Below are 21,026 nucleotides of genomic sequence, written 5' to 3' on the forward strand. Positions count from 1 at the left end.
GGAGAAATAGCAAGAGAAGCATGTGCTGAAGCTTGAACAGAGCAAGAACACTATACTCATAGGACAGTAGAATGATTCCGTGACTGCCGAGGAGAAACACATTCTTGCAGGCAAATGTGTGCTGCCCTGTGGGGTTAGGGCACCTGGTAGACACTGACTGTGCCGTGTTATTGAGACCAGTCAGCCCTGCAGCTGGGCCCAACCTGCCCAACCCTGCTTATTTGCATGTTACTGGGGTGCAACCCACAGCCCTGGACACATTAATAGTGTGGTCACACCCTGTGCAGGAATCAGTCCCGGGCAGGACGTAGCATGGACATGAGGGTCCCGACTCAGCTCCTCAGCCTCCTGCTGCTGTGGCTCCCAGGTAAGGAAGGAAAACTGGGGATTTGCTCTGCCAGTGTGGTCAGTACCACTTAGACTGCAGGGTAGTTATAAGACCTGGTAACACCATTAAGACTAAGGATGTCTGTTTTCATGTTTCTGTTCTCAGGAGCCAGATGTGATATCCAGATGACCCAGTCTCCATCCTCTCTGTCTGCATCAGTGGGAGACACAGTCACCATCACTTGCCGGGCCAGTCAGAGCATTAGCAGTTGGTTAGCCTGGTATCAGCAGAAACCAGGGACAGCTCCTAAGCTCCTGATCTATAGGGCATCCAATTTAGAAACTGGTGTCCCTTCGAGGTTCAGTGGCCAAGGATCTGGGACAGATTTCACTCTCACCATCAGCAGCCTGCAGCCTGAAGATGTGGCAACTTATTACTGTCAACAGTACGACAATACCCCTCTCACAGTGTTATGAGCCTGAACATAAACCATGAAGCAGCCAGCTGAGAGCAGGTCACCCCAGCTGCTCCTCTTAGGTCTCCATGAGCTGAGAGCATTTCTCAGATGCACCCAGTCTTTCATGGTGACGGGAGGTTTTGGTAGAAGTGTTCAGGGAGGCTCCTCTGCACCCTAACTCTCTTTGTCTCTCCTCAGCCTCAGTGGCACATACAATGCCTCTCCTGATTTCATAAAGAACAGAGATCATCACACATGAGCTGTCTGGGCTACTGTATTAGTCAGAGTTCATAAAGGGAAAGAGAAGGCACTGTATGTATTCCAAGCAGGAATTGCTTAATATAGGGAATGAATTTCTAAAATACATTGTTTCGACAGCTTAGGCATTAATAATGGGAAACAGACAATGGAAATGTGGGATTCCCTGGTGCTCCCCCAGAAACCAGAGAACATATGCTCTGGTTGGAGACAGAGGCTGTTTAACCATGTGGTCCCCAGACCTGTTGGGGATGCCCAGGAGTGGGGGTGCTGATGCTCTCAGCTCACCAGTGATTCTCCAGTCCTCCTCTCTGCCCGCATGACAGGATGGATAGTATTGAATCCTCCTCGTCTGACTTCCAAATCTTAGTGAGAGCCCCTCACTGAGCAACTCTATGAAAAATCATAGAGGGTAGAGCATTTCTGAGAAATATACCTTCACAAGTGAGAGTGATGATGGGGAATTGACAGCAGACAGCCTGGATGGTCATTCTTTTTACATCTCAGAATTTTGATTGTTACACTTCACTAAGAGGTACTTTTAACCTTTATCATCAAGTCTGGATTCAGAACAAGAAATCTTTGTTAAATGTTTGAAAAAAAGAGAAAAAGAAATGAGGGAAATATTTGCAGCTAGGAAAATAATTTGAAAAAGAATGAAAGCCTTTTTTGATTAAAAAATGAAAACTTAAATATGGGTGGAGCATTCTGTCTCTCCTATATGAAAATATCTCGCTGTTCAAGATTTTCTTTGGAGCCAGAGCTACACTGACATCCTTGGGAGCTTATTACAAATGCAAAACAGCAAGTTCCACTTTACAGCTACTTTTTAGGGTCTTCATTTTAACAAGATATCAGGCAATATATATAAGGTTAAAGATCCTCTGTTTTAGAGGACATTTACCTCAGTTAAATGGTCTTTTTTTTTTTTCCATTTCTATTAAAGAGACTCTATTTAAATCCATGTGTTGAAAACACAACCAACTTTATTTTCAAATTAACACAAAATTAGCTTCCTTTAAGATTGTATTTAAAAAATATAATTATTTGTAAATGGAAGGATGAAAAATGTTAAAAATCAAATAGTGTAATGGTTTTTAGAAACTTGAAGAATTAAAAAGAACTAAGAATAAATCAAAATTTTATGTAATTGTGGTAGAAACAATTGGGCTTAAACTTGATTGTGCCATTTGTTTTGGGAATTTTGTTCAAATCGATTTTGCCCTGAGAATGATGTTCCTTGGGTTCACACCTTCAGTCTTGGTCCCGAAGGAAACAATCCATACTGGAGACTAATTCATGTACCAGCAGAAGAACCACACAGCTGAGCACTGTCTGGATCACGCAACATGGTCAACATAAACATTATTGAATATCGAACTGAATTTTTAGTTTTATAGACACTAAGTTTTTGAGTGGTTCCTTACAAACCATTATTGTGTAAAATCTGACTAATACAATATTTATATATCTACACATACAGATAGACAGATTTCACTAAAACTTATGACACAAAATAAAACTTAGGAATCCATTCATAAGGATACACAAAAACATAAAAGAAGTGTTTTAATATTTGAAAAAAAGAATAAAATTTACATCATTTATGAAAACACCTAACATTATCCATATATAGCAGTACTTCCAGTAATAATAATAATAATTTTATACATCATACAAACTTAATAAAAATGATTACCCCCAAATTTCATAAATACAATTATATAGGAAGATGTGATTATATATGCATATATATGATACATACATGTGGGTATTATCTTCTGATGAGTAATGTAATTATTTTATGAACTAAATGGGTTAATCTGACTCCAGTTATTCCCCATCAAAATCTTGTGTCCAAGACCAGATATAGTACCTTATCTAGCTTGAAGCATTTTTTTTATAATCTTTGTTTCTAAATCATCCACCAAATGCTGTCCTCACTTGAAAATATGTTTTCTAAGTGGAGGTCCTAAGGGTATAAATGCAGATGTTTTTCCTACTGCAATAAATTAAATTCTTTGAGCCTATGGAAGTCCCATTATCTCTATGTCCACCATCATGCTGTGAGGTCCTTGTATGACATATTACTTATGTGGATTTTTTGAAAAATAGAGTGTACTGGGGTGACAATTGTTAGTGAAGTTACATAGGCTTCAAAGGGATAATTCTGTAACGTAGCATCTATATATTGTGCTGTGTGTGTGTTTTTTTAATTTAATGGTGAAATCTGCTTGAGACCTTCATGACATAGGTCATAGGTCATAGGTCTTGTGATTTATATAGAAAATAACAACTAAATTAAACTACTAATAAACAAGCACAGAATAGACTGAATGACTAAGAAATATATTCATGGTTTACACCACTGGTCTTCAAATAGTGTATAATGGACACTAGCAGCCTAGTCTTAGAGGAACTATGTCATTATCTCATGGAGGGGCGATTATGAAGTTTGGTCAGATTTATTTAATAGCATATTTTAAAATCTCCCTAGCATTTGGTTATCAAGAGTTGCAATGTCTGTAAAATATTGACTGAGTGGTTACTTGGGCCTTTTTGGCAAATCAGAGGACAAAATTACACGTTAGAAATACATACTTGATATGTTCAAATTTTTAGACATTATTTAGGTAATCATTTCTCATATTTTATAGATAATTGATGCTGAAGAAACTTGGAGAAAATGGGAACAATTTAACAGGTTGTTATTTAATCAAAACTGACCAAGAGTGAAACAAGTCAACGTATGTCCTGATAACTTCTAATATAGTGCTACACTGCATGAACCATTAGGGCATAGATGACTCCATTTCTTCATTTTCCAGGTAAAGAAAGAGACATAGAAACATGGAAAAATTTTTACCAAGAATGAAATATTCACTACTAACATGCCTGGGAATGAAAAAGACAAACAAACCAACAAAAAACCCAAAAACAAACAAACGACCTGAGAGCTCTAAAATGCAGATTAATTCAGATGTTGCCTTATGTTTATGAATTATTTCTGGAATTGTGAAATTTATGCCTGTGGTTTGTCAGAGAAATACACTGGACTGATGTCACATCACTTATATACCCAAGGGGGCTTTGGAAGAAGGGGAGTCACAACAGTATGTAAAATTCGAGGATTATATCTGATGATCTCTTTGGAGGACAGATAGCTAATTCAATGATATAGATTCCTGGTTCTAACAAATAACCAGACTTTAGAAAAAACAAGGGTAAAAGGCTGGAAACAGAGTAAAAAGTATTTTGTGAAGCACTATGATTGGACCTTTCAAAATGAACCAAGATTGAGAACAATGGCTTCCCAAGTGAATGTGAGTCTAAGGGCCATTGCACAGCAGAAGGCTCTCAATAATTAGGTGTCAGTCAGTTACTGCTATGGTATGATTGTTGGTCCCCCCAAAATTCATATGTTGAAATCTTAAATACCCATGTGATTATATTACAAGGTAGGCCGTTTTCTGGTGATTAGTCAAGAGGTTAGAAACTGGAAAATGGGATCAGTCCCTTATAAAGAGACCTCACAGAGCTCCCTGGCTGCTTCCACCACTTGAGGACACAGAGAGAAAACTATGTATAAACCAAAATGTGAGCCATCACCAGACACCAAGTCTGCCAGCAACTTGAGCTTGGAATCCACAGTCTCTAGAATTGTGAGATATATTTATTTCTGTTGTGCACAAGCCCTACAGTATAAGGTATTTTTGTTATAGCAGCCCAAACATGCTGAGCAAGTCACTTTTCCATGCTTTCCCTGTGAGCCTAATGAACAGACATTGTGACATCAGCAATGGCAGTTCATGCATAGCCCAGGGGTATGGATTTCATCTGACTAAGGCTGACGTGTTACTTTCATGTGTTCTGTGATTGACTCAGTGGGACATGAGGAAAGACATGATGGCTGATTCCAGCAGAAAGGTGTTTATTATAATGGATTAGGAACATTACAAATGTTGAGAAAGGCCACATGAACAGGCCCTGGCAACTCAAAGTTCTAATCCCTCAAACCCCCTAGTGTTTTCTGTGAGCAGAAAAGCTATTGCAATGGCAACAGCAATCTGGAGAATCAGAAAGCTGTGTCCACCAGAATGTGTTGCCAGGCCAGGACCCACACCAGCAAACTGAGCGCCTGTGGTCATGCATGTCCCCTCCCCTCACTCTGTTCTGACAACCACTCCTCAGGAACGCATCTGATGGGCAGAGTGTTAATCACATCTCCGATCAAGAGTGCAAGGCATGTGGTGTAGCCTTTTCACAACCTCCCACACAGAAAGGAACACAGAGGATGAAAAATACTAAGGAAGCTGCTTCATAATAATTGCATGAGTGATGAATACATGTATGTATTGTAAACAATTTCCTTTTCTCTACTTGCTTTTTCCCTTAAATATGTAAAGAAACAGCTGGGTTTTTTTTTTTGTCACCCTTATAATTTGCACAGTAGATAAAATATGTAAGAAAATTATTAAAGAAGTCATCAATCAAGATTGTATTGAGAGGGCCTGAAGGAGGTGTCTCATACCTACGTCCGTCTCCAAGTCCCACAGGTAGGACTCTGATTATACCCACCCTCCTAACGTCTTTCTCTAAAGGAACTTCCTCTTCTTTTACACTTGTCTTCGCCCTGGGTGCATGTTCCTGATCACAATTATTGCTTTTCAAAAATGAACCACTTGTTGGAGAAATATCTAGTTGACTTTTTGTTTAAGGCCAACATCCTTGGTGGCCTGTACAAGGTCCAGAGAAGACCCCCGAGAACACCAAGGATGGTAGGTGAACAGGTGTGGCACCCACAGAGCCTTTTGAGCTTGTTGGTTTTCTCACTGGCCCAGGAGTTCTAAGGCTAAGTTTTCTCCTTGATTTGAACTTCCACTGTCTGTGTTTTGAAGCTCTCGTGACTTCATCTAATGTGTCAGAGGCTTTGTACTCTTCTGCTAAAGGCCCTGCTTGTCTGCAACTGCTCAATTTGACACAACAGCCTGACACAACTTTTCTCCAATTTGGGAATGAATACTCCCTGTCCTAATTGATGCCTAACCTATGCTTTTGGTGTTCAACCCCAAGTTACAAAGCAGCCCCTGCCTCAGTGTACTAAAACAGTTCCAATAGGGTGAACCTCAAATGAGAACTGTCTCTGAAACTGTTCTTTTTGTATATGCTGTTTAACAGTTATTCACTCTTTTCTCCTTAGTTCTCTGTCTCTACTCATTTATTAAGCTGAGCCTTCTTAGAACAACATCATGCTGGAATTTCTCCCAAAAAGGGAAATCTCTCTAGAATTTCACAGTAGCCATCAAAACAACAAAGCAGGTAAATTAAATGAACTTCTAGCATATTTTATTTGCTCCATTTCTGATGACAATATAGTTAAATCAGAGCATAACTCATTTGTCCCTATAAATCACCTGTCATTCTCTTTCTGGGCAAAATCTCAGCTGATATTGGCATAACCCACAGGGTACCTCCTATCAAGATTCAGATATATTCCTTAAACCCTCTTGCCAGAATCAATATCCCATAAGGCGTCTTTCAAGGTATAAAGCCCACAATAGATTCCAAAACTCAGGACCTCATGCCCTTGCACTAGACCCTGTAACACTCCCACTTTTCCTGTGAGAAAATCCAAGGGATGGGAGTTGAGATTCCAGACTTCAGAGCAATAAACAACATTGTTATCTTTCAGAATCCTATTATTCCTAACCCTCACATACTACCAACATCCATCCCAACTGAAAGTAAATTTCTTAATGCAATTGATTTATTCAATACATTCTTGAGTATTCTAGTCAATGAAGCTAGTCAACACTTTTTTGCCTTCATGTGGGAAGGAAAACAATTTACCTTGACACTAATGCCTCAGAATTCACTGAGAGCCCTTTCTGTTTCTCACAAATCCTGAAGGCTAATCTAGATGGTACACACCTCCCTAGGAGTTCTCCTTTGCTGCAATATGTGGATGACTTGCTTCTGTGCTCTTTTCAAAGACAGCATCCACCTGCTAAAAGTTTTGGCCTTAAAAGAACCTAAAGTCTCCAAAGAAAAGTTGCCAATTACAGAAACCCAGGTTTGACATTTAGGACACCTGATATCCAAACGAAGGCCTCACCTACATCCAGAAAGCTTGATGGTGTCCCAAGTTTCCCACAACCCAAAACTAAGCAAGAGCTGAGAGGTTTTTCAGTGGGTTATTGTCAGAATTAGAAACCAAGTCTCGCTCCTATGTTATAAGCTGTATGATTTACTTAAGCACAACAACCCTGACCCAATTTTATGGGAAGAACAGGGCAGCATAGCCTTTGAAAACTGAAAGGAGCATTTAAGAAACCCACCTGTTTGGGGGGGGCATCCCATTGAACAGATTCTTTAATTTTTCCTTTGTGTATTTGAAAAGGAAAGTCGCCCTCTCTGTTCTCAATCAAAAACGTAGAAAACCATAGGCCTATAGGGTACTGTAGTCAGTAACTGGATCCCGGGACATCGGGGTACCCCATTGCCTTACAGCCATTACTGCCTCTGCTCTTTCTCCTTAAAGCCACTAAAGAGATTTTTTTGTGTGTGTGAGGGATTCCTTTTAACCATCTTTGTGCTCTACCCAGCAGAAGCCCTACTGAATTCTCATCACACCAAACGTTTTTCAATCAGTTGCCTCACTTTATATGAAATCCTTTTGTTAACTGCTCCTCACATACCTCTTTCATGTCATTATAACCCTAACCCAGTTATTTTTCATCCTTTCAATAGCTATAAACCTCTTACAACTGCCTAATATTGATGGATTACCTCCTGATGCCTCAAGATTTTCCGTAAGGAACTCCTCTGGGGAATGTTGATTTCTCATAGTTTTGTGATGGTTCTTATTTAAAAACAAAACTGGCAAATATTGCGCTGGATATTCATTATCAACTGCCTTTGGTGTAATTTAAACAGTATCTTTACTTTTAGCTACTTCAGCACAACAGGATAAATTATATGCTCTTATCTGGGCTTGTACTTTAGCAGAGAGCAACACTGCCAACTTTAGACTGATAGTAGATAATCTTTTGGAGTAGCGCATGATTTTTGAATGTTGTGGAGTCAACATGGTTTCCTTATATGCAGAGAAAATAAAAAATGCTTTGCATATTCAGGAGTTATTGGATGATACATTTTTACATGCTGCTTTAGCTATTAAGATACCAGGGCATACTAAACTTGACTCTCTGGAAGGTAGGGAAAATCACATGCTGACACTTCTGCAAGGAATACTACCCTTAAAGAAACCAGCAGTAGTCCACCCTCTGTCATGGTCTATAGAGGTATTTGCACAACTGATAAGTTAGGAAAACTGGCTAGGGAAGCCCAACCATTGGCCTCAGAAAGGATTGATAATAGAACAACAGTTGGTTTGATAAAAAGAGAATACTCTACCAGACTAGGGGTTATGGGGTTGGTGAAAAAGTGGAAGGGGTTAGGAAGCTCAAATTGGTTGTTATAAAGGCATCATGGGGATAGAGCATATAGCATAAGGAATATATTTAATAATATTGTAATAACTATGTACGGTTTCAAATTGGTACTTAGATTTATTGGAGTCATAGATGTGCAATCCTGCACAAACTCTTCCAAAAAATTGAAGAAGAGACAGTACTCCCTAACTCATTTTATGAGGCCAACATTACCCTGATACCAAAACCTGGTAAGGACAGCACAAAAAAAGAAAACTACAGACCAATATCTCTGATGAATACCGATGCAAAAATCCTAAATAAAATTCTAGCAAATCGAATACAACAATGCATTAAAAAGATTATTCATCACGACCAAGTGGGGTTCATCCCCGGGGCACAAGGATGGTTCAACATCCGCAAATCCATCAACGTGATACATGACATAAACAAAATAAAGGACAAAAATCATATGATTATATCAATTGATGCAGAAAAAGCATTTGACAAGATACAACATCCATTTATGATTAAAACACTTAATAAAATGGGTATAGAAGGAAAATACCTTAACATAATAAAGGCCATATATGACAAGCCCTCTGCTAATCTCATAATTAATGGTGAAAAACTGAAGCCCTTTGCTCTACGTTCAGGAACATGACAGGGCTGTCCCCTATCACCTCTGCTTTTCAACACAGTGTTAGAAGTCCTTGCCAGAGCAATCAGGCAAGAGAAAGAAATAAAAGGCATCCAAATTGGGAATGAAGAATTAAATTATCACTTTTGCAGATGACATGATGCTATATAGAAAACCCTAAAGATTCCACCAAAAAGCTATTAGAAACAGTCAATGAATACAGTAAAGTTGCTGGCTACAAAATGAACGTACAAAAGTCCATTGCTTTCCTATATACTAACAATGAAATCTCAGACAAAGAAATACAAAAAACAATTCCTTTTGCAATTGCAGCAAAAAGAATAAAATACCTAGGAATAAACTTAACCAAGGATGTGAAAGACCTATATGCTGAAAACTATAAGACTTTTTTGAAAGAAATTGAAGGAGACACTAAGAAATGGAAAGACACTCTGTGCTCATGTATTGGAAGAATCAACATAGTTAAAATGGCCATATTACCCAAAGCAATATACAGATTCAATGCAATTCCCATCAAAATCCCAATGGCATATTTTAAAGAAATGGAACAAAAAATCATCAGATTTGTTTGGAACCACAAAAGACTCCGAATAGCCAAAGCAATCTTAAGAAAAAAGAACAATAATGGAGGTATCACACTTCCTGACTTTGGCTTGTACTACAGGGCTACAATAATCAAAACAGCATGGTATTGGCAGAAAAACAGACACATAGACCAATGGAATAGAATTGAGAACCCAGAAATAATCCCCCATAAATATGGACAGATAATTTTTGACAAAGAAGCTAAAAACATGCAATGGAGGAAAGACAGCCTCTTCAATAAATGGTGCTGGGAGAATTGGATAGCCACGTGCAAAAGAATGAAACTGGACTGCTATTTGTCACCATGTACCAAAGTTAATTCAAAATGGATCAAAGACTTAAGCATAAGACCTGACACGATAAACTGCATAGAAGAAAACATAGGTACTAAACTTATGGACCTTGGGTTCAAAGAGCATTTTATGAATTTGACCCCAAAGGCAATGGAAGTAAAAGATAAAATAAATGGATGGGAGTATATCAAACTTAAAAGCTTCTGCACAGCAAAAGGAACCATCAACAAAATAAAGAGGCAACTAACTGAATGGGAGAAGATTTTTGCAAACAGTGCCTCCGATAAGGGGCTAATATCCAAAATATACAAGGAACCCATGAAACTCAACACAAAAAAGCAAACAACCCAATTGAAAAATGGGCAGAGGACCTGAAGAGACATTTCTCCAAAGAGGACATACAAATGGCAAATAGACATATGAAAAAATGCTCAACATCACTAATCATCAGAGAAATGCAAATTAAAACCACAAGGAGATATCACCTCACCCCAGTCAGAATGGCTATCATCAACAAGACAAATAGTAACAAGTGTTGGAGAGGCTGTGGAGAAAAAGGAACCCTCATACACTGTTGGTGGGAATGCAGACTGGTGCAGCCATTATGGAAGGCAGTGTGGAGGTTCCTCAAAAAATTTAAAATAGAATGACCGTACGACCCAGCAATCCCTCTCCTGGGTATCTACCCAAAAAATCTGAAAACATTTATTCGAAAAGACACGTGTGCTCCAATGTTCATTGCAGCTTTATTTACGGTGGCCAAGACATGGAAACAACCAAAATGTCCTTCCATAGATGAATGGATAAAGAAGTTGTGGAATACTCAATGGAATATTATTTGGCTGTAAGAAAAGATGAAATAGGACCATTTGTGACAACATGGATGGATCTTGAGATTATAATGCTAAGCGAAATAAGTCAGACAGAAAAAGCAGAGAACCATATGATTTCACTGATATGTGGTATATTAACCAAAAACAACAAAAGAACAAGACAAACAAATGAGAAACAAAACTCATAGACATAGACAATAGTTTGGTGGTTACCAGAGGATAAGGGGGGAGAAGGTTGGTAGATGAGGGTAAAGGGGATCAAATATATGGTGATGGAAGGAGAACTGACTCTGGGTGGTGAACACACAATGTGATTTATAGATGATGTAATACAGAATTGTACACCTGAAATCTATGTAACTTTACTAACAATTGTCACCCCATTAAACTTTAATTTAAAAAAAAAATCTTCATCTTTTGGTAACAGTCTTAAGAAGCCACCACTTCTGCAAAATTCTACCAAGTTTAATGGTGTGATCTGAAAGTTTATCAGAAATCTGTATTTTAAAGTAAGTGTCAAAGTCCTCTCCATGAATTTTTCTAAAGATGAAACATATTTGCAAAAGTTTCAGTAGAAGACAATTCAATCTGTAAATTGCACATGCTTAAAGATAATGCAATTGACAACGAAATTTTGTTTTGACATAAAACAATTTAAGAAAAGAATTAATTTTGCCAATGAAAACATTATATCATGACATTTCAGATATTGGGAAATTGTATATGTTTTCTAGAACATTTATATTAATAACAGTAATATATGCATACCTATTCTTACTTAGTTAACAATGTTTCCCATGTAGTTTTAGTATTTCAAATGGTCTAATTATTTTAATTTTCCTTTTTATAAAGAAAGAGAGATGTCCTTTGAAATATTTCAGGAATTCTCCTGAAAATGTTACATTTATTTTCAGTCTTTAAAAGTTTCTATTTAATTTTGGATTTTGGAAAGATTATCAAACAATTTGTCAAAAAATTTAAAACACTTAGATAGGATCGTAAGTCACTGTGAAACAATATTTAGTGATCCATTTAATCATGATGACACCGAAAGAGTTTGCAGACAAATGTGGAAAGTTACATAGTTGTAAACAAAATTTAGCTCTTTTAATGTTAAGAAGACTCAATTTATCTAAACATTCAAAGACCTGATGATACAGAGAACATGAAATCATTTTAAGAAAACACAAAGTCTTCATTTTATAGGCAAAACGTTTTTCATAGTATCCAATCAGGAACAGACAAATAGTCCAAGAAAACTTTGTTTTTTAAATGGAGAGAGACAACAGAAATCTAATTTGGCATCAGCTTACTCTTTATATTTAAATTTATTTAATTAAATTTATTCCAATATTATTCAGCTTGACCACAGAAAAGACTTCCTTTTTCAATATTTCTTTTTATACATCTCTACAACTTTTCTTGTAATTGCTGTAAATATGCATTTCCATATATTATTTTCTTGCATATTAATTAAAATTCTTAACGCTTAGAAAACTTAATAGGTAGTGAAAACTAAAAGTAAGCAATTAGCATTTTTAGATTAGCAAATTTATGAATATATTTGATAACCTCTAGAAACATAGGTTCTTGTACTGGCAAATACGTTTTATAATTTTAGAGCTAATGCTTCCTCAATAAAGTACAATACATATTCATACTAGATCCAAATTTATCTTTCAGTTTTTCTGTAACAGGAAGCGTAATGTAGGTGATGTTAGACTAATTTAACAATTAAAGTTTCAGTGTTTTATCTCATTAGGAGACGATCTAGATAGTCAATAAATCCATCATTTTCTTTAGTAAAACTCTAAAGTTTCAAATTACCAAAACAGGAAAACTATATTTAAGCACATATACCACACAGTATAATTATTTTATTGCTGAAAAGATTTACCAAAAAGGCTTCTATTCGATTTTCATCCATTTAGTTCATTAATCCTTAACGATTACACTTAGATTGCCCATGAAAACTACAAGACATCAAAGTTAATTATTACTCCAAACTAATTTTTCTGCTGACAAATTTTGTAACAGAGGTAATATTAATTTATTTTTGTAAACCCAAGTAAATAAAAATATTATATTTAATATAAATATATTTAATCTAAATGTATGTTATATCTACTTATGTCTAAAAACATGTCTATTTAATCAAATCCAACTCCAACCCACATTAATATCAAGTACTTTCTCAGTTTATGTAGTCCTGAAAAGCATCTAAGTTAGTTTCTATCACATTAATCAGTTTGCATATGTTGAACCATCCTTGCACCATGGAAGGAGCCACACTTGATTGTGATGTATAATCTCTTTAATGTACTGCTGTATTCGATTTTGTAGTATTTTGTTTAGGATTTTTGCATTTGTATATATCAGAAATATTGGTCTGTAGTAGTTTTCTTCTTTTGTTGTTGTCCTTACCAGGTTTTGGTATCAGGGTAATTTTGGCTTCATAAAATGAGTTATGACGTATTGCTCCTTCTTCAATATTTTTGGAAGAGTTTGAAGAGGACAGGTATCAAATCATCTTTGAATATTTGGTAGAATTCACTAGAGAAGCCATCAGGTCCTGGAATTTTGCTTTTGGGGAGGTTTTGAATGATTGTTTCAATTTCCTTACTGTTGATTGCTCTATTTAGATTTTCCAGTTTTCCATGATTCAGTCTAGGGAGGTTATACTCGTTTATTTCTAAGAGCTTGTCTATTACTTCTAGATTATTGATTTGGTAGCATGTAGTGTTTGATAGTATTCTTGTATGATCCTTTGCATTTCTGAGGTGCATATTGTAACTACTTTCATTTTTGGTTTTGTTTACTTGTGTCTTTTCTCTGGTTTCCTTAGTGAGTCTAGCCAGGAGTTTGTCAATGTTACTAATTTTTTCAAAAAAACAGACCTTTTTTTCATTAATTTTTTCTATTGCCTTTTTGTTTTCTATTTCACTTAATTCTGTTTTAATTTTTATTATTTTCTTCTTCTCATGACTTTGGGCTTCATTTGTTCTTCTTTTTCTAAGAAAAGATGCAATGTTAGGTTGTTTATTTGTGATTTTTGTTTTGTCTTGAGATAGGCCTAATATAATATAAACTTGACTCTTGTTACCACTTTTGCTGTATTGCCAAAGTTTTGATAGGTAGTATTTTCATTTTCATTTGTTTCAATGTCTCTTTTGATGTGTCCTATTATATCTTCTTTGATCCAGTGGTTCTCTAGTAGCATGTTGTTAAATCTCTATGTATTTGTGGTTTTCCCTGCTGTTTTTCACTTGATGTCCAGTTCTAAAGCATTGTAGTCAAAGAATGTGCTTGGGATGATTTCAATCTTCTTAAATCGTTGAGGCTTGTTTTGTGTTCCAACAAATGTTCTATCCTTGAGTATGCGAGTGTGTTCTATGTGCACTAGAGAGGAGCTGGTGTTCTGGGACGAAAGACTTTGTAAATGTTGATTGTGTCCAATTGGTCTAAAGTGTCATTTAAGGCCAATATGTCCTTATCAATTTTCTGTTTTGATGATCTATCCATAGTTGTGAAGGGGTATTTAAGTCCCCTACTATAATTGTGTTTTTGTCAATTCCTCCCTTTAGTTCTATTAGCAGTTGCTTTTTTTTACAGTTATTACCATATTATTGATGATATTCCCTGTTTTTCACTTACTTGCCCATCCCTGTTTTGTAACTACCAATTTATACTTCTTTATCCCTCTTTTTTGACCATGTCCCCAACAATGGAAGTAAAAGTTAAAATAAACGAAAGGGACTATATGAAACTTAAAAGCTTCTGCACAGCAAAAGAAACCATCGACAAAATAAAGAGGCCACCAACTGAATGGGAGAAGATTTTTGCAAACAGTGCCTCCGATAAGGGGCTAGTATCCAGAATATACAAGGAACTCATGCAACTCAACAACAAAAAAACAAACAACCCAATTGATAAATGGGCAGAGGACTTGAAGAAACATTTCTCCAAAGAGGACATGCAAATGGCAAATAGACATATGAAAAAATGCTCAACATCACTAATCATCAGAGAAATGCAAATCAAAACCACAATGAGATATCACCTCACCCCAGTCAGAATGGCTATCATCAACAAGACAAATAGTAACAAGTGTTGGAGAGGCTGTGGAGAAAAAGGAACCCTCATACACTGTTGGTGGGAATGCAGACTGGTGCAGCCGTTATGGAAGGCAGTGTGGAGGTTCCTCAAATATTATGAATAGAATTGCCATATGACCCAGCAATCCCTCTCCTGGGTATCTACCCAAAAAATCTGAAAACATTTATACATAATGACAAGTGTGCTCCAATGTTCATTGCAGCTTTGTTTACGGTGGCCAAGACATGGAAACAACCAAAATGTCCTTCGATAGATGAATGGATAAAGAAGTTGTGGTATATATACACAATGGAATACTATTCGGCGGTAAGAAAAGATGATATAGGAACATTTGTGACAACATGGATGGATCTTGAGAGTGTAATGCTGAGCGTAGTAAGTCAGACAGAAAAAGCAGAGAACCATGTGATTTCACTGATATGTGGTATATAAACCAAAACAACAAAAGAACAAGACAAACAAATGAGAAACAGAAACTCATAGACACAGACAATAGTTTAGTGGTTACCAGAGGGTAAGGGGGGTGGGGGGTGGGGGGTGGGAGATGAGGGTAAGGGGGATCAAATATATGGTGATGGAAGGAGAATTGACTCTGGGTGGTGAACACACAATGGGATTTATAGATGATGTAATACAGAATTGTACAAGTGAAATCTATGTAATTTTACTAACAATTGTCACCCCAATAAATTAAAAAAAAAAAAAAGAATTACACACACACAAAAAAGTCCTCTCTGATTACAATGGTATGAAACTAGAAATCAATTACAAAAAACAAATGAAAACATATAAACACATGGAGGCTAAATAATAACGTGCTACTAAATAATGAGTGAGTCTCAAGAAAATCAAAAAAGAAATCAAAAGATACCTGAGACAAATGAGAATGAAAACACAATGTCCCAAATCAATGGAACACAGCAAAAGCAGTCCTAAAGGGGAAATTCATAGCAATACAAATCTACCTGAAGAAACAAGAAAAATCTCAAATCAACATTCCAATTTTACATCTAAAGGAACAATTTAAAGAATAACAAACAAAGCCCAAAGTAAGTAGAAGGGAGGAAATAATAAAAATCAAAGTGGAAATAATTTAAATAGAGTCTAGAAAAAAATACAAAACATTGATGAATTAGAGCTGGTTCTTACTTAAGGTAAACAAAATTGTTAAACCTTTAACCAGACTCATCTTGAAAAAAGGAGAGACCAAAATGAATAAAATCACAAATGAAAGAGGCAAAGTGACAACTGACACCACAGAAATACAAAAAATTTAAGAAAATGGTAGGAACAAGTGTATTCCAACATATTGAACAATATGGAAGAAACGTTTGAATTCCTAGAAACTTTCTATCATTCAAGACTGAATTAAGGAAAAAAACAGAAAATCTGAACAGACGAAAAAATACCAACAAACTTGAATTTAAAACACTTCCAAAAAATAAAAATCCTGGACTAGATGGCTTCACAAGTAAACTTTACCAAATATTCAAAGAAGAGTTAATACCTATTCATCTCAAACTATTTTGAAAAAATTCAAGAAGAAGGAAGGTTCCCAATATCAGTTTACGAGTATAGCATTGCCCGTATTCCAACGCCACAGATATTGCAAAAAAAAAAAACCCACAACAAAACTTATAGGCCAACAAGCCTGATAAATACAGATGCAAATATCCTCAACAAAACATTAGTAAATGGAATCAGCAATATATTTGAAAGATCATAAAACACTATCAAGTGAGATTCATTTCTGGGATGCAAGTTTGGTTTAATATCTGCACATCAATTAATGTGATACAGCACATAACCAAAATGAAACATAAAAACACTATGATCATATCAATAGATACAGAAAGAGCATTTGACAAAATCCAGCATCCATATATGATAAAAACTCAGCAAAATGGGAATGGAGGGAAAACACCTGAACTAAATAAAGGCCATATATTATAAACCGACAGACAACATCATACTCAACAGTAGCATTTTCCTTAAGATAAGGAAAAGACAAGTATGTCCATTTTTATTCAACATAGTATAGGAGGTCCTGACTACAGGAATCAGATAAGAAAACAAATAAAGGGAATCTAAACGGGAAAGGAAGAAGTAAAACTTACATTACTTGCACATGACATGGTATTATATGTAAACACCCTGAACTTTCTACCAAAAAACTATCAGAACTTATAAACAAATTCAAAAAAGTAGCAGGATACAAAATTAAAATGCAGAAATTAGTTGCATTTTTATACATCAATAACAAACTAGACACTTGATAGTTCCACCTACACAAACACTAAGAAAATGTGTCACACATACTTAGGAATCAATCACCTTTGTCACTGATCTTTTAGGCCATCATCTTATAGCTCAAGTTCTCTTGTTTCCTCATTCACTAACAGATCTAAGATGTCACAGCTCCCCCTGGGGGTAAGAGGTGAAATAGCTTCAGCACCCACACGCAGCTAGAGCACACCTTCATTGTTCCTACTCAAAATGAAAATACATGTATTTATAGAATTACCGAAATCATAGCATTGTGAACTCTGCTAGGCATAGAGCACTTTAAACAAGTCAAACAGAAACTCTGACCTCATAGAGTTTTAATTTTAATTGGAGGGACAATAATAAGCAAATCACATGTCTGCGGCCACTCCCACCCTGTTCTGCAGTATCTTAATCGAGAATCCAATTTAGGGTCTCTTTAGGGTCTCATTCTCTTTAGTTGGAGGGGGAAAAAACAAAACCCCAGCAATTTATGCTGAGGTAATCAGGTCTAGCATCAATAGCCAGAGCTTTCATGCTGTTGAAGTAAGGCCAAAAGTCAAGAGTGGGGGTGGAATATGCAGGAGCCCAATTTAATAACAAGATGTTCCCTGTTTACTTCACTGTAAAATTGAGACCTATGGGTTTGGAAAATGATGTACGTATGACACACCTTTGAGGAAACATGATATTACTTATCCTGTGTGTCTGCAGTAAATGACTTGGTCCTATAATGATAATAAAAATGGCACTAAAATGCTTTTTGATACCTTCAATACGCTCTTGAGAACTGCTTTCTGTACTTTTATAAAATTTCATTACAACTTCACACAGAAATGTTGTAGGCACAGCACATAGCACTGACCCCCCACCCCGTAATCATTTGAGAGTAAGCTGATGACCTGGTAGCCCTACCCTCTAAGACTTTACTATGTATGTATTCCTGCAAAAAAAAAAAAAAAAAAAAGGCATTCTCATATATAACCCAATACAGCCATGAAATAAGAAAATCAGCATTAATATATTAAATCATCTAGTCCTCAGGTGCACTTCAAGTTTTGACAAATTTCCCACCACTATTTTTATAACAAAAGGATCCAATCCAGATTCCCATGTTGCCTTCATTTGTCTCTATGCCTTTTTTTCCTGCAGGCTGGAAGAGTTCATCATTCTTTCCTTGAACTTAATGACCCTATCACTTTTGAAGAGGAATACCAGTTATCTTGTCGGATGTCCCTTAATTTGGATTTGCTTGATTTTCCCTCATGATCAGATTCAGATAATGCATCTTTGGCAGGGATATCTGAACGTGACTGTCTGCTCTTCTCACTGCATCCTATTAGGTGGTCCAATATTCCAATTCGTCCCATTACTGATGATGTCACTTCAATTCCGAGATCAAGGTGGTGTCTACCAACTTCTCTGCTGAACAGATGCTCTTTTGCCCTTTAAAATTAATCAGATTTTTTTTGGAAAAGTCATTAATACTTTATGAATATCCTATTGCTCATCAAAATATCAGTATAAAATCATTGGTTCATATTGCCATCAATGAGTTATCATCATTATTGATTTTGAAACTCAAAATTCCACAGATTTGACAAATGATAGTCCCATTCCAAATGGCTTTTCTTCGCATCATCATTCCTTTGGTTATTTTTTTAATGCTTTATTTTATTTTATTTTATTTTGTGTTAGTTTCAGGAGTACAAAACAATGCAATACTTAGACATTTCACCCCTCACAAAGTTATAACCCCCACCACAAATATATTGCTCCTCTGACATCATAATATCTATTACAATTCCATTTTCTCTATTCCCTATGCTATGCTCCGTATCCTGAGACAATATATGTGCATATTAAATTATAGTCTCAAATGTAAGATCTGAAACCATTAAACTCATAGAAGAAAATATAAGGAGTAAATTTGCACACATTACTCTAAGTAATAGTTTTATTGATATATCCCCTTGGGCAAGGGAAGTAAAAGAAATAGACAACCATATGGATTACTTCAAACTAAAAAATTTTTTCACAGCAAAGGAAACCATCAATAAAACAAAAAGTCATCCTATGGAATGGGAGAAGATAATTGTCAATGACACATCTGATAAGGGGTTAACATCCAAAATTTATAAAATACTCATTCAGCTCTACAAAAAAAACAAGCAACCCAATTAAAAAAATGAGCAGAGGACATGAAGACACATTTCTCTAAAGACGACATTCAGATGGCCAACAGACATACGAGAAAATTCTCAACCTCACTAACCATCAGAGAAATGCAAATAAAAACCACAATGAGATACCACCTCACTCTAGTCAGAAAGGCTATCACCAATAAGTCTACAAATAAAAACTCCTGGTGATGTTGTGGAGAAAAGGTATCCTTTGTGCACTGCTGGTGGGATTGCAGATTGGTGCAGCCACTATGGAAATCAGTATGGAGGTATCTCAATGAACTGGAACTGGAACTACCTTACCGCCCAGCAATTCCACTTTTAGGTATTTATCCAGAGAAATTGAAGACACTAATTTGAAAAAAATATATGCACCCCTATGCTTATTGCAGTGCTATTTACAATAGCCAAAACTTGGAAACAACCAAAATGCCCATCAGTAGACAACTGGATTAAGAAACTGTGGTACATTTATACAATGGAATATTACTCAACTACAAAGAAGAATGAAATCTAACAGTTTGCAATGATATAGATGGACTTAGAGAACATTAAGCCAAGTGAAATAAGTCATTCTTGAGCACTTCTTAATTTCTGGCCCGATTGTCCAGAGTTATTTTGTATTTTCTCTATTCTAGACCTGGACTGAGGCATTTCTCCAAGAACTACTGCTTTGTTTTAGTGGAAAATAGTATTTAGAAACCAAGATCTGGGCTCTGTGGGTGCTTCTTGGGACTTGGATGTCATTGGTACTAAGGTAGGGGAAGTCTATTATTCTATCTAAGCATCATCTATTTACATATCAACACACACTTTCATATCTAATCTATATATAACCCTCATATCTCCTATTTCAATCCAAAACAAGTTTATCCTATGAGTTTCATTTTCTGTATCTGGAATTACTTTTTCCAACAGTGAGAATTTTGTCTCTACTGACCCTTAATACTTTGACTTATATGATCCTCAACCCTCCTGAATGAAACCAATCTCCTGCTGTAACAGCCAACTACATCCCCTTGCACATAATGTCCCCCATACATCCACCCACATACCCTATTCTGGCTCTGATACACTTGTCAGGCCACTGCCAGCTTTGCACTCCTGCATGGGTGCCCTCCCCACCATGCGTGGGCTCTGACACTAGACTGACTACCCCTGACTAGGTGAATGTCCCCTTCTTGCACCTCTGCTTGATTAACATGTGTACTGGATCAAAAGTGCCATCACTGCCTTTGGGGATACCAGTCCTCACCCCACTCTAGCTCCATGCTGGGTTCCCCCTCTATCACACATGGATGCCATTTCCATACTGTGTGGGTGTTAATACCTTGTGCAAGCCTCCCACCCTCACCTTCCTGAGTTTTTCTCTCATCACCCTGCTCGTGCCAAAGACCCTGCATCCAGCCACTGAGAACTATACTCTCTTAGAAACTGGAAGAGATTTTGTAATGGAGGAATATGCGGATTTAGGGAACACAGTAGTATCAGGGTTATAAGTAAGCACTTAGTCCAGGGAAGCCTTCAGCTTCTGAAGAGAATATCTTGGGTTAAGAAGGAAGCAAGCCACAAATCGTAACCCAAGAAGCTCAGGGAACATGTAGCATAGGCATG

General features: G+C 36.5%; 1 gene segment (V, D, J or C); it reads left to right on the forward strand.

The window, feature by feature from the left end:
* The first annotated feature begins 295 nt into the window (after positions 1–295).
* The window catches only part of LOC109439652 (immunoglobulin kappa light chain), a 264,553-nt gene continuing 243,822 nt past the window's right edge, over positions 296–21,026 (forward strand). The window contains 2 exon segments of the V gene segment in view: positions 296–367; positions 494–791. Of these exon segments, the coding sequence occupies positions 313–367; positions 494–791 (353 nt within the window).

This window comes from Rhinolophus sinicus, linkage group LG05, assembly GCF_036562045.2.
Source record: "Rhinolophus sinicus isolate RSC01 linkage group LG05, ASM3656204v1, whole genome shotgun sequence".
NCBI lineage: Eukaryota > Metazoa > Chordata > Mammalia > Chiroptera > Rhinolophidae > Rhinolophus > Rhinolophus sinicus.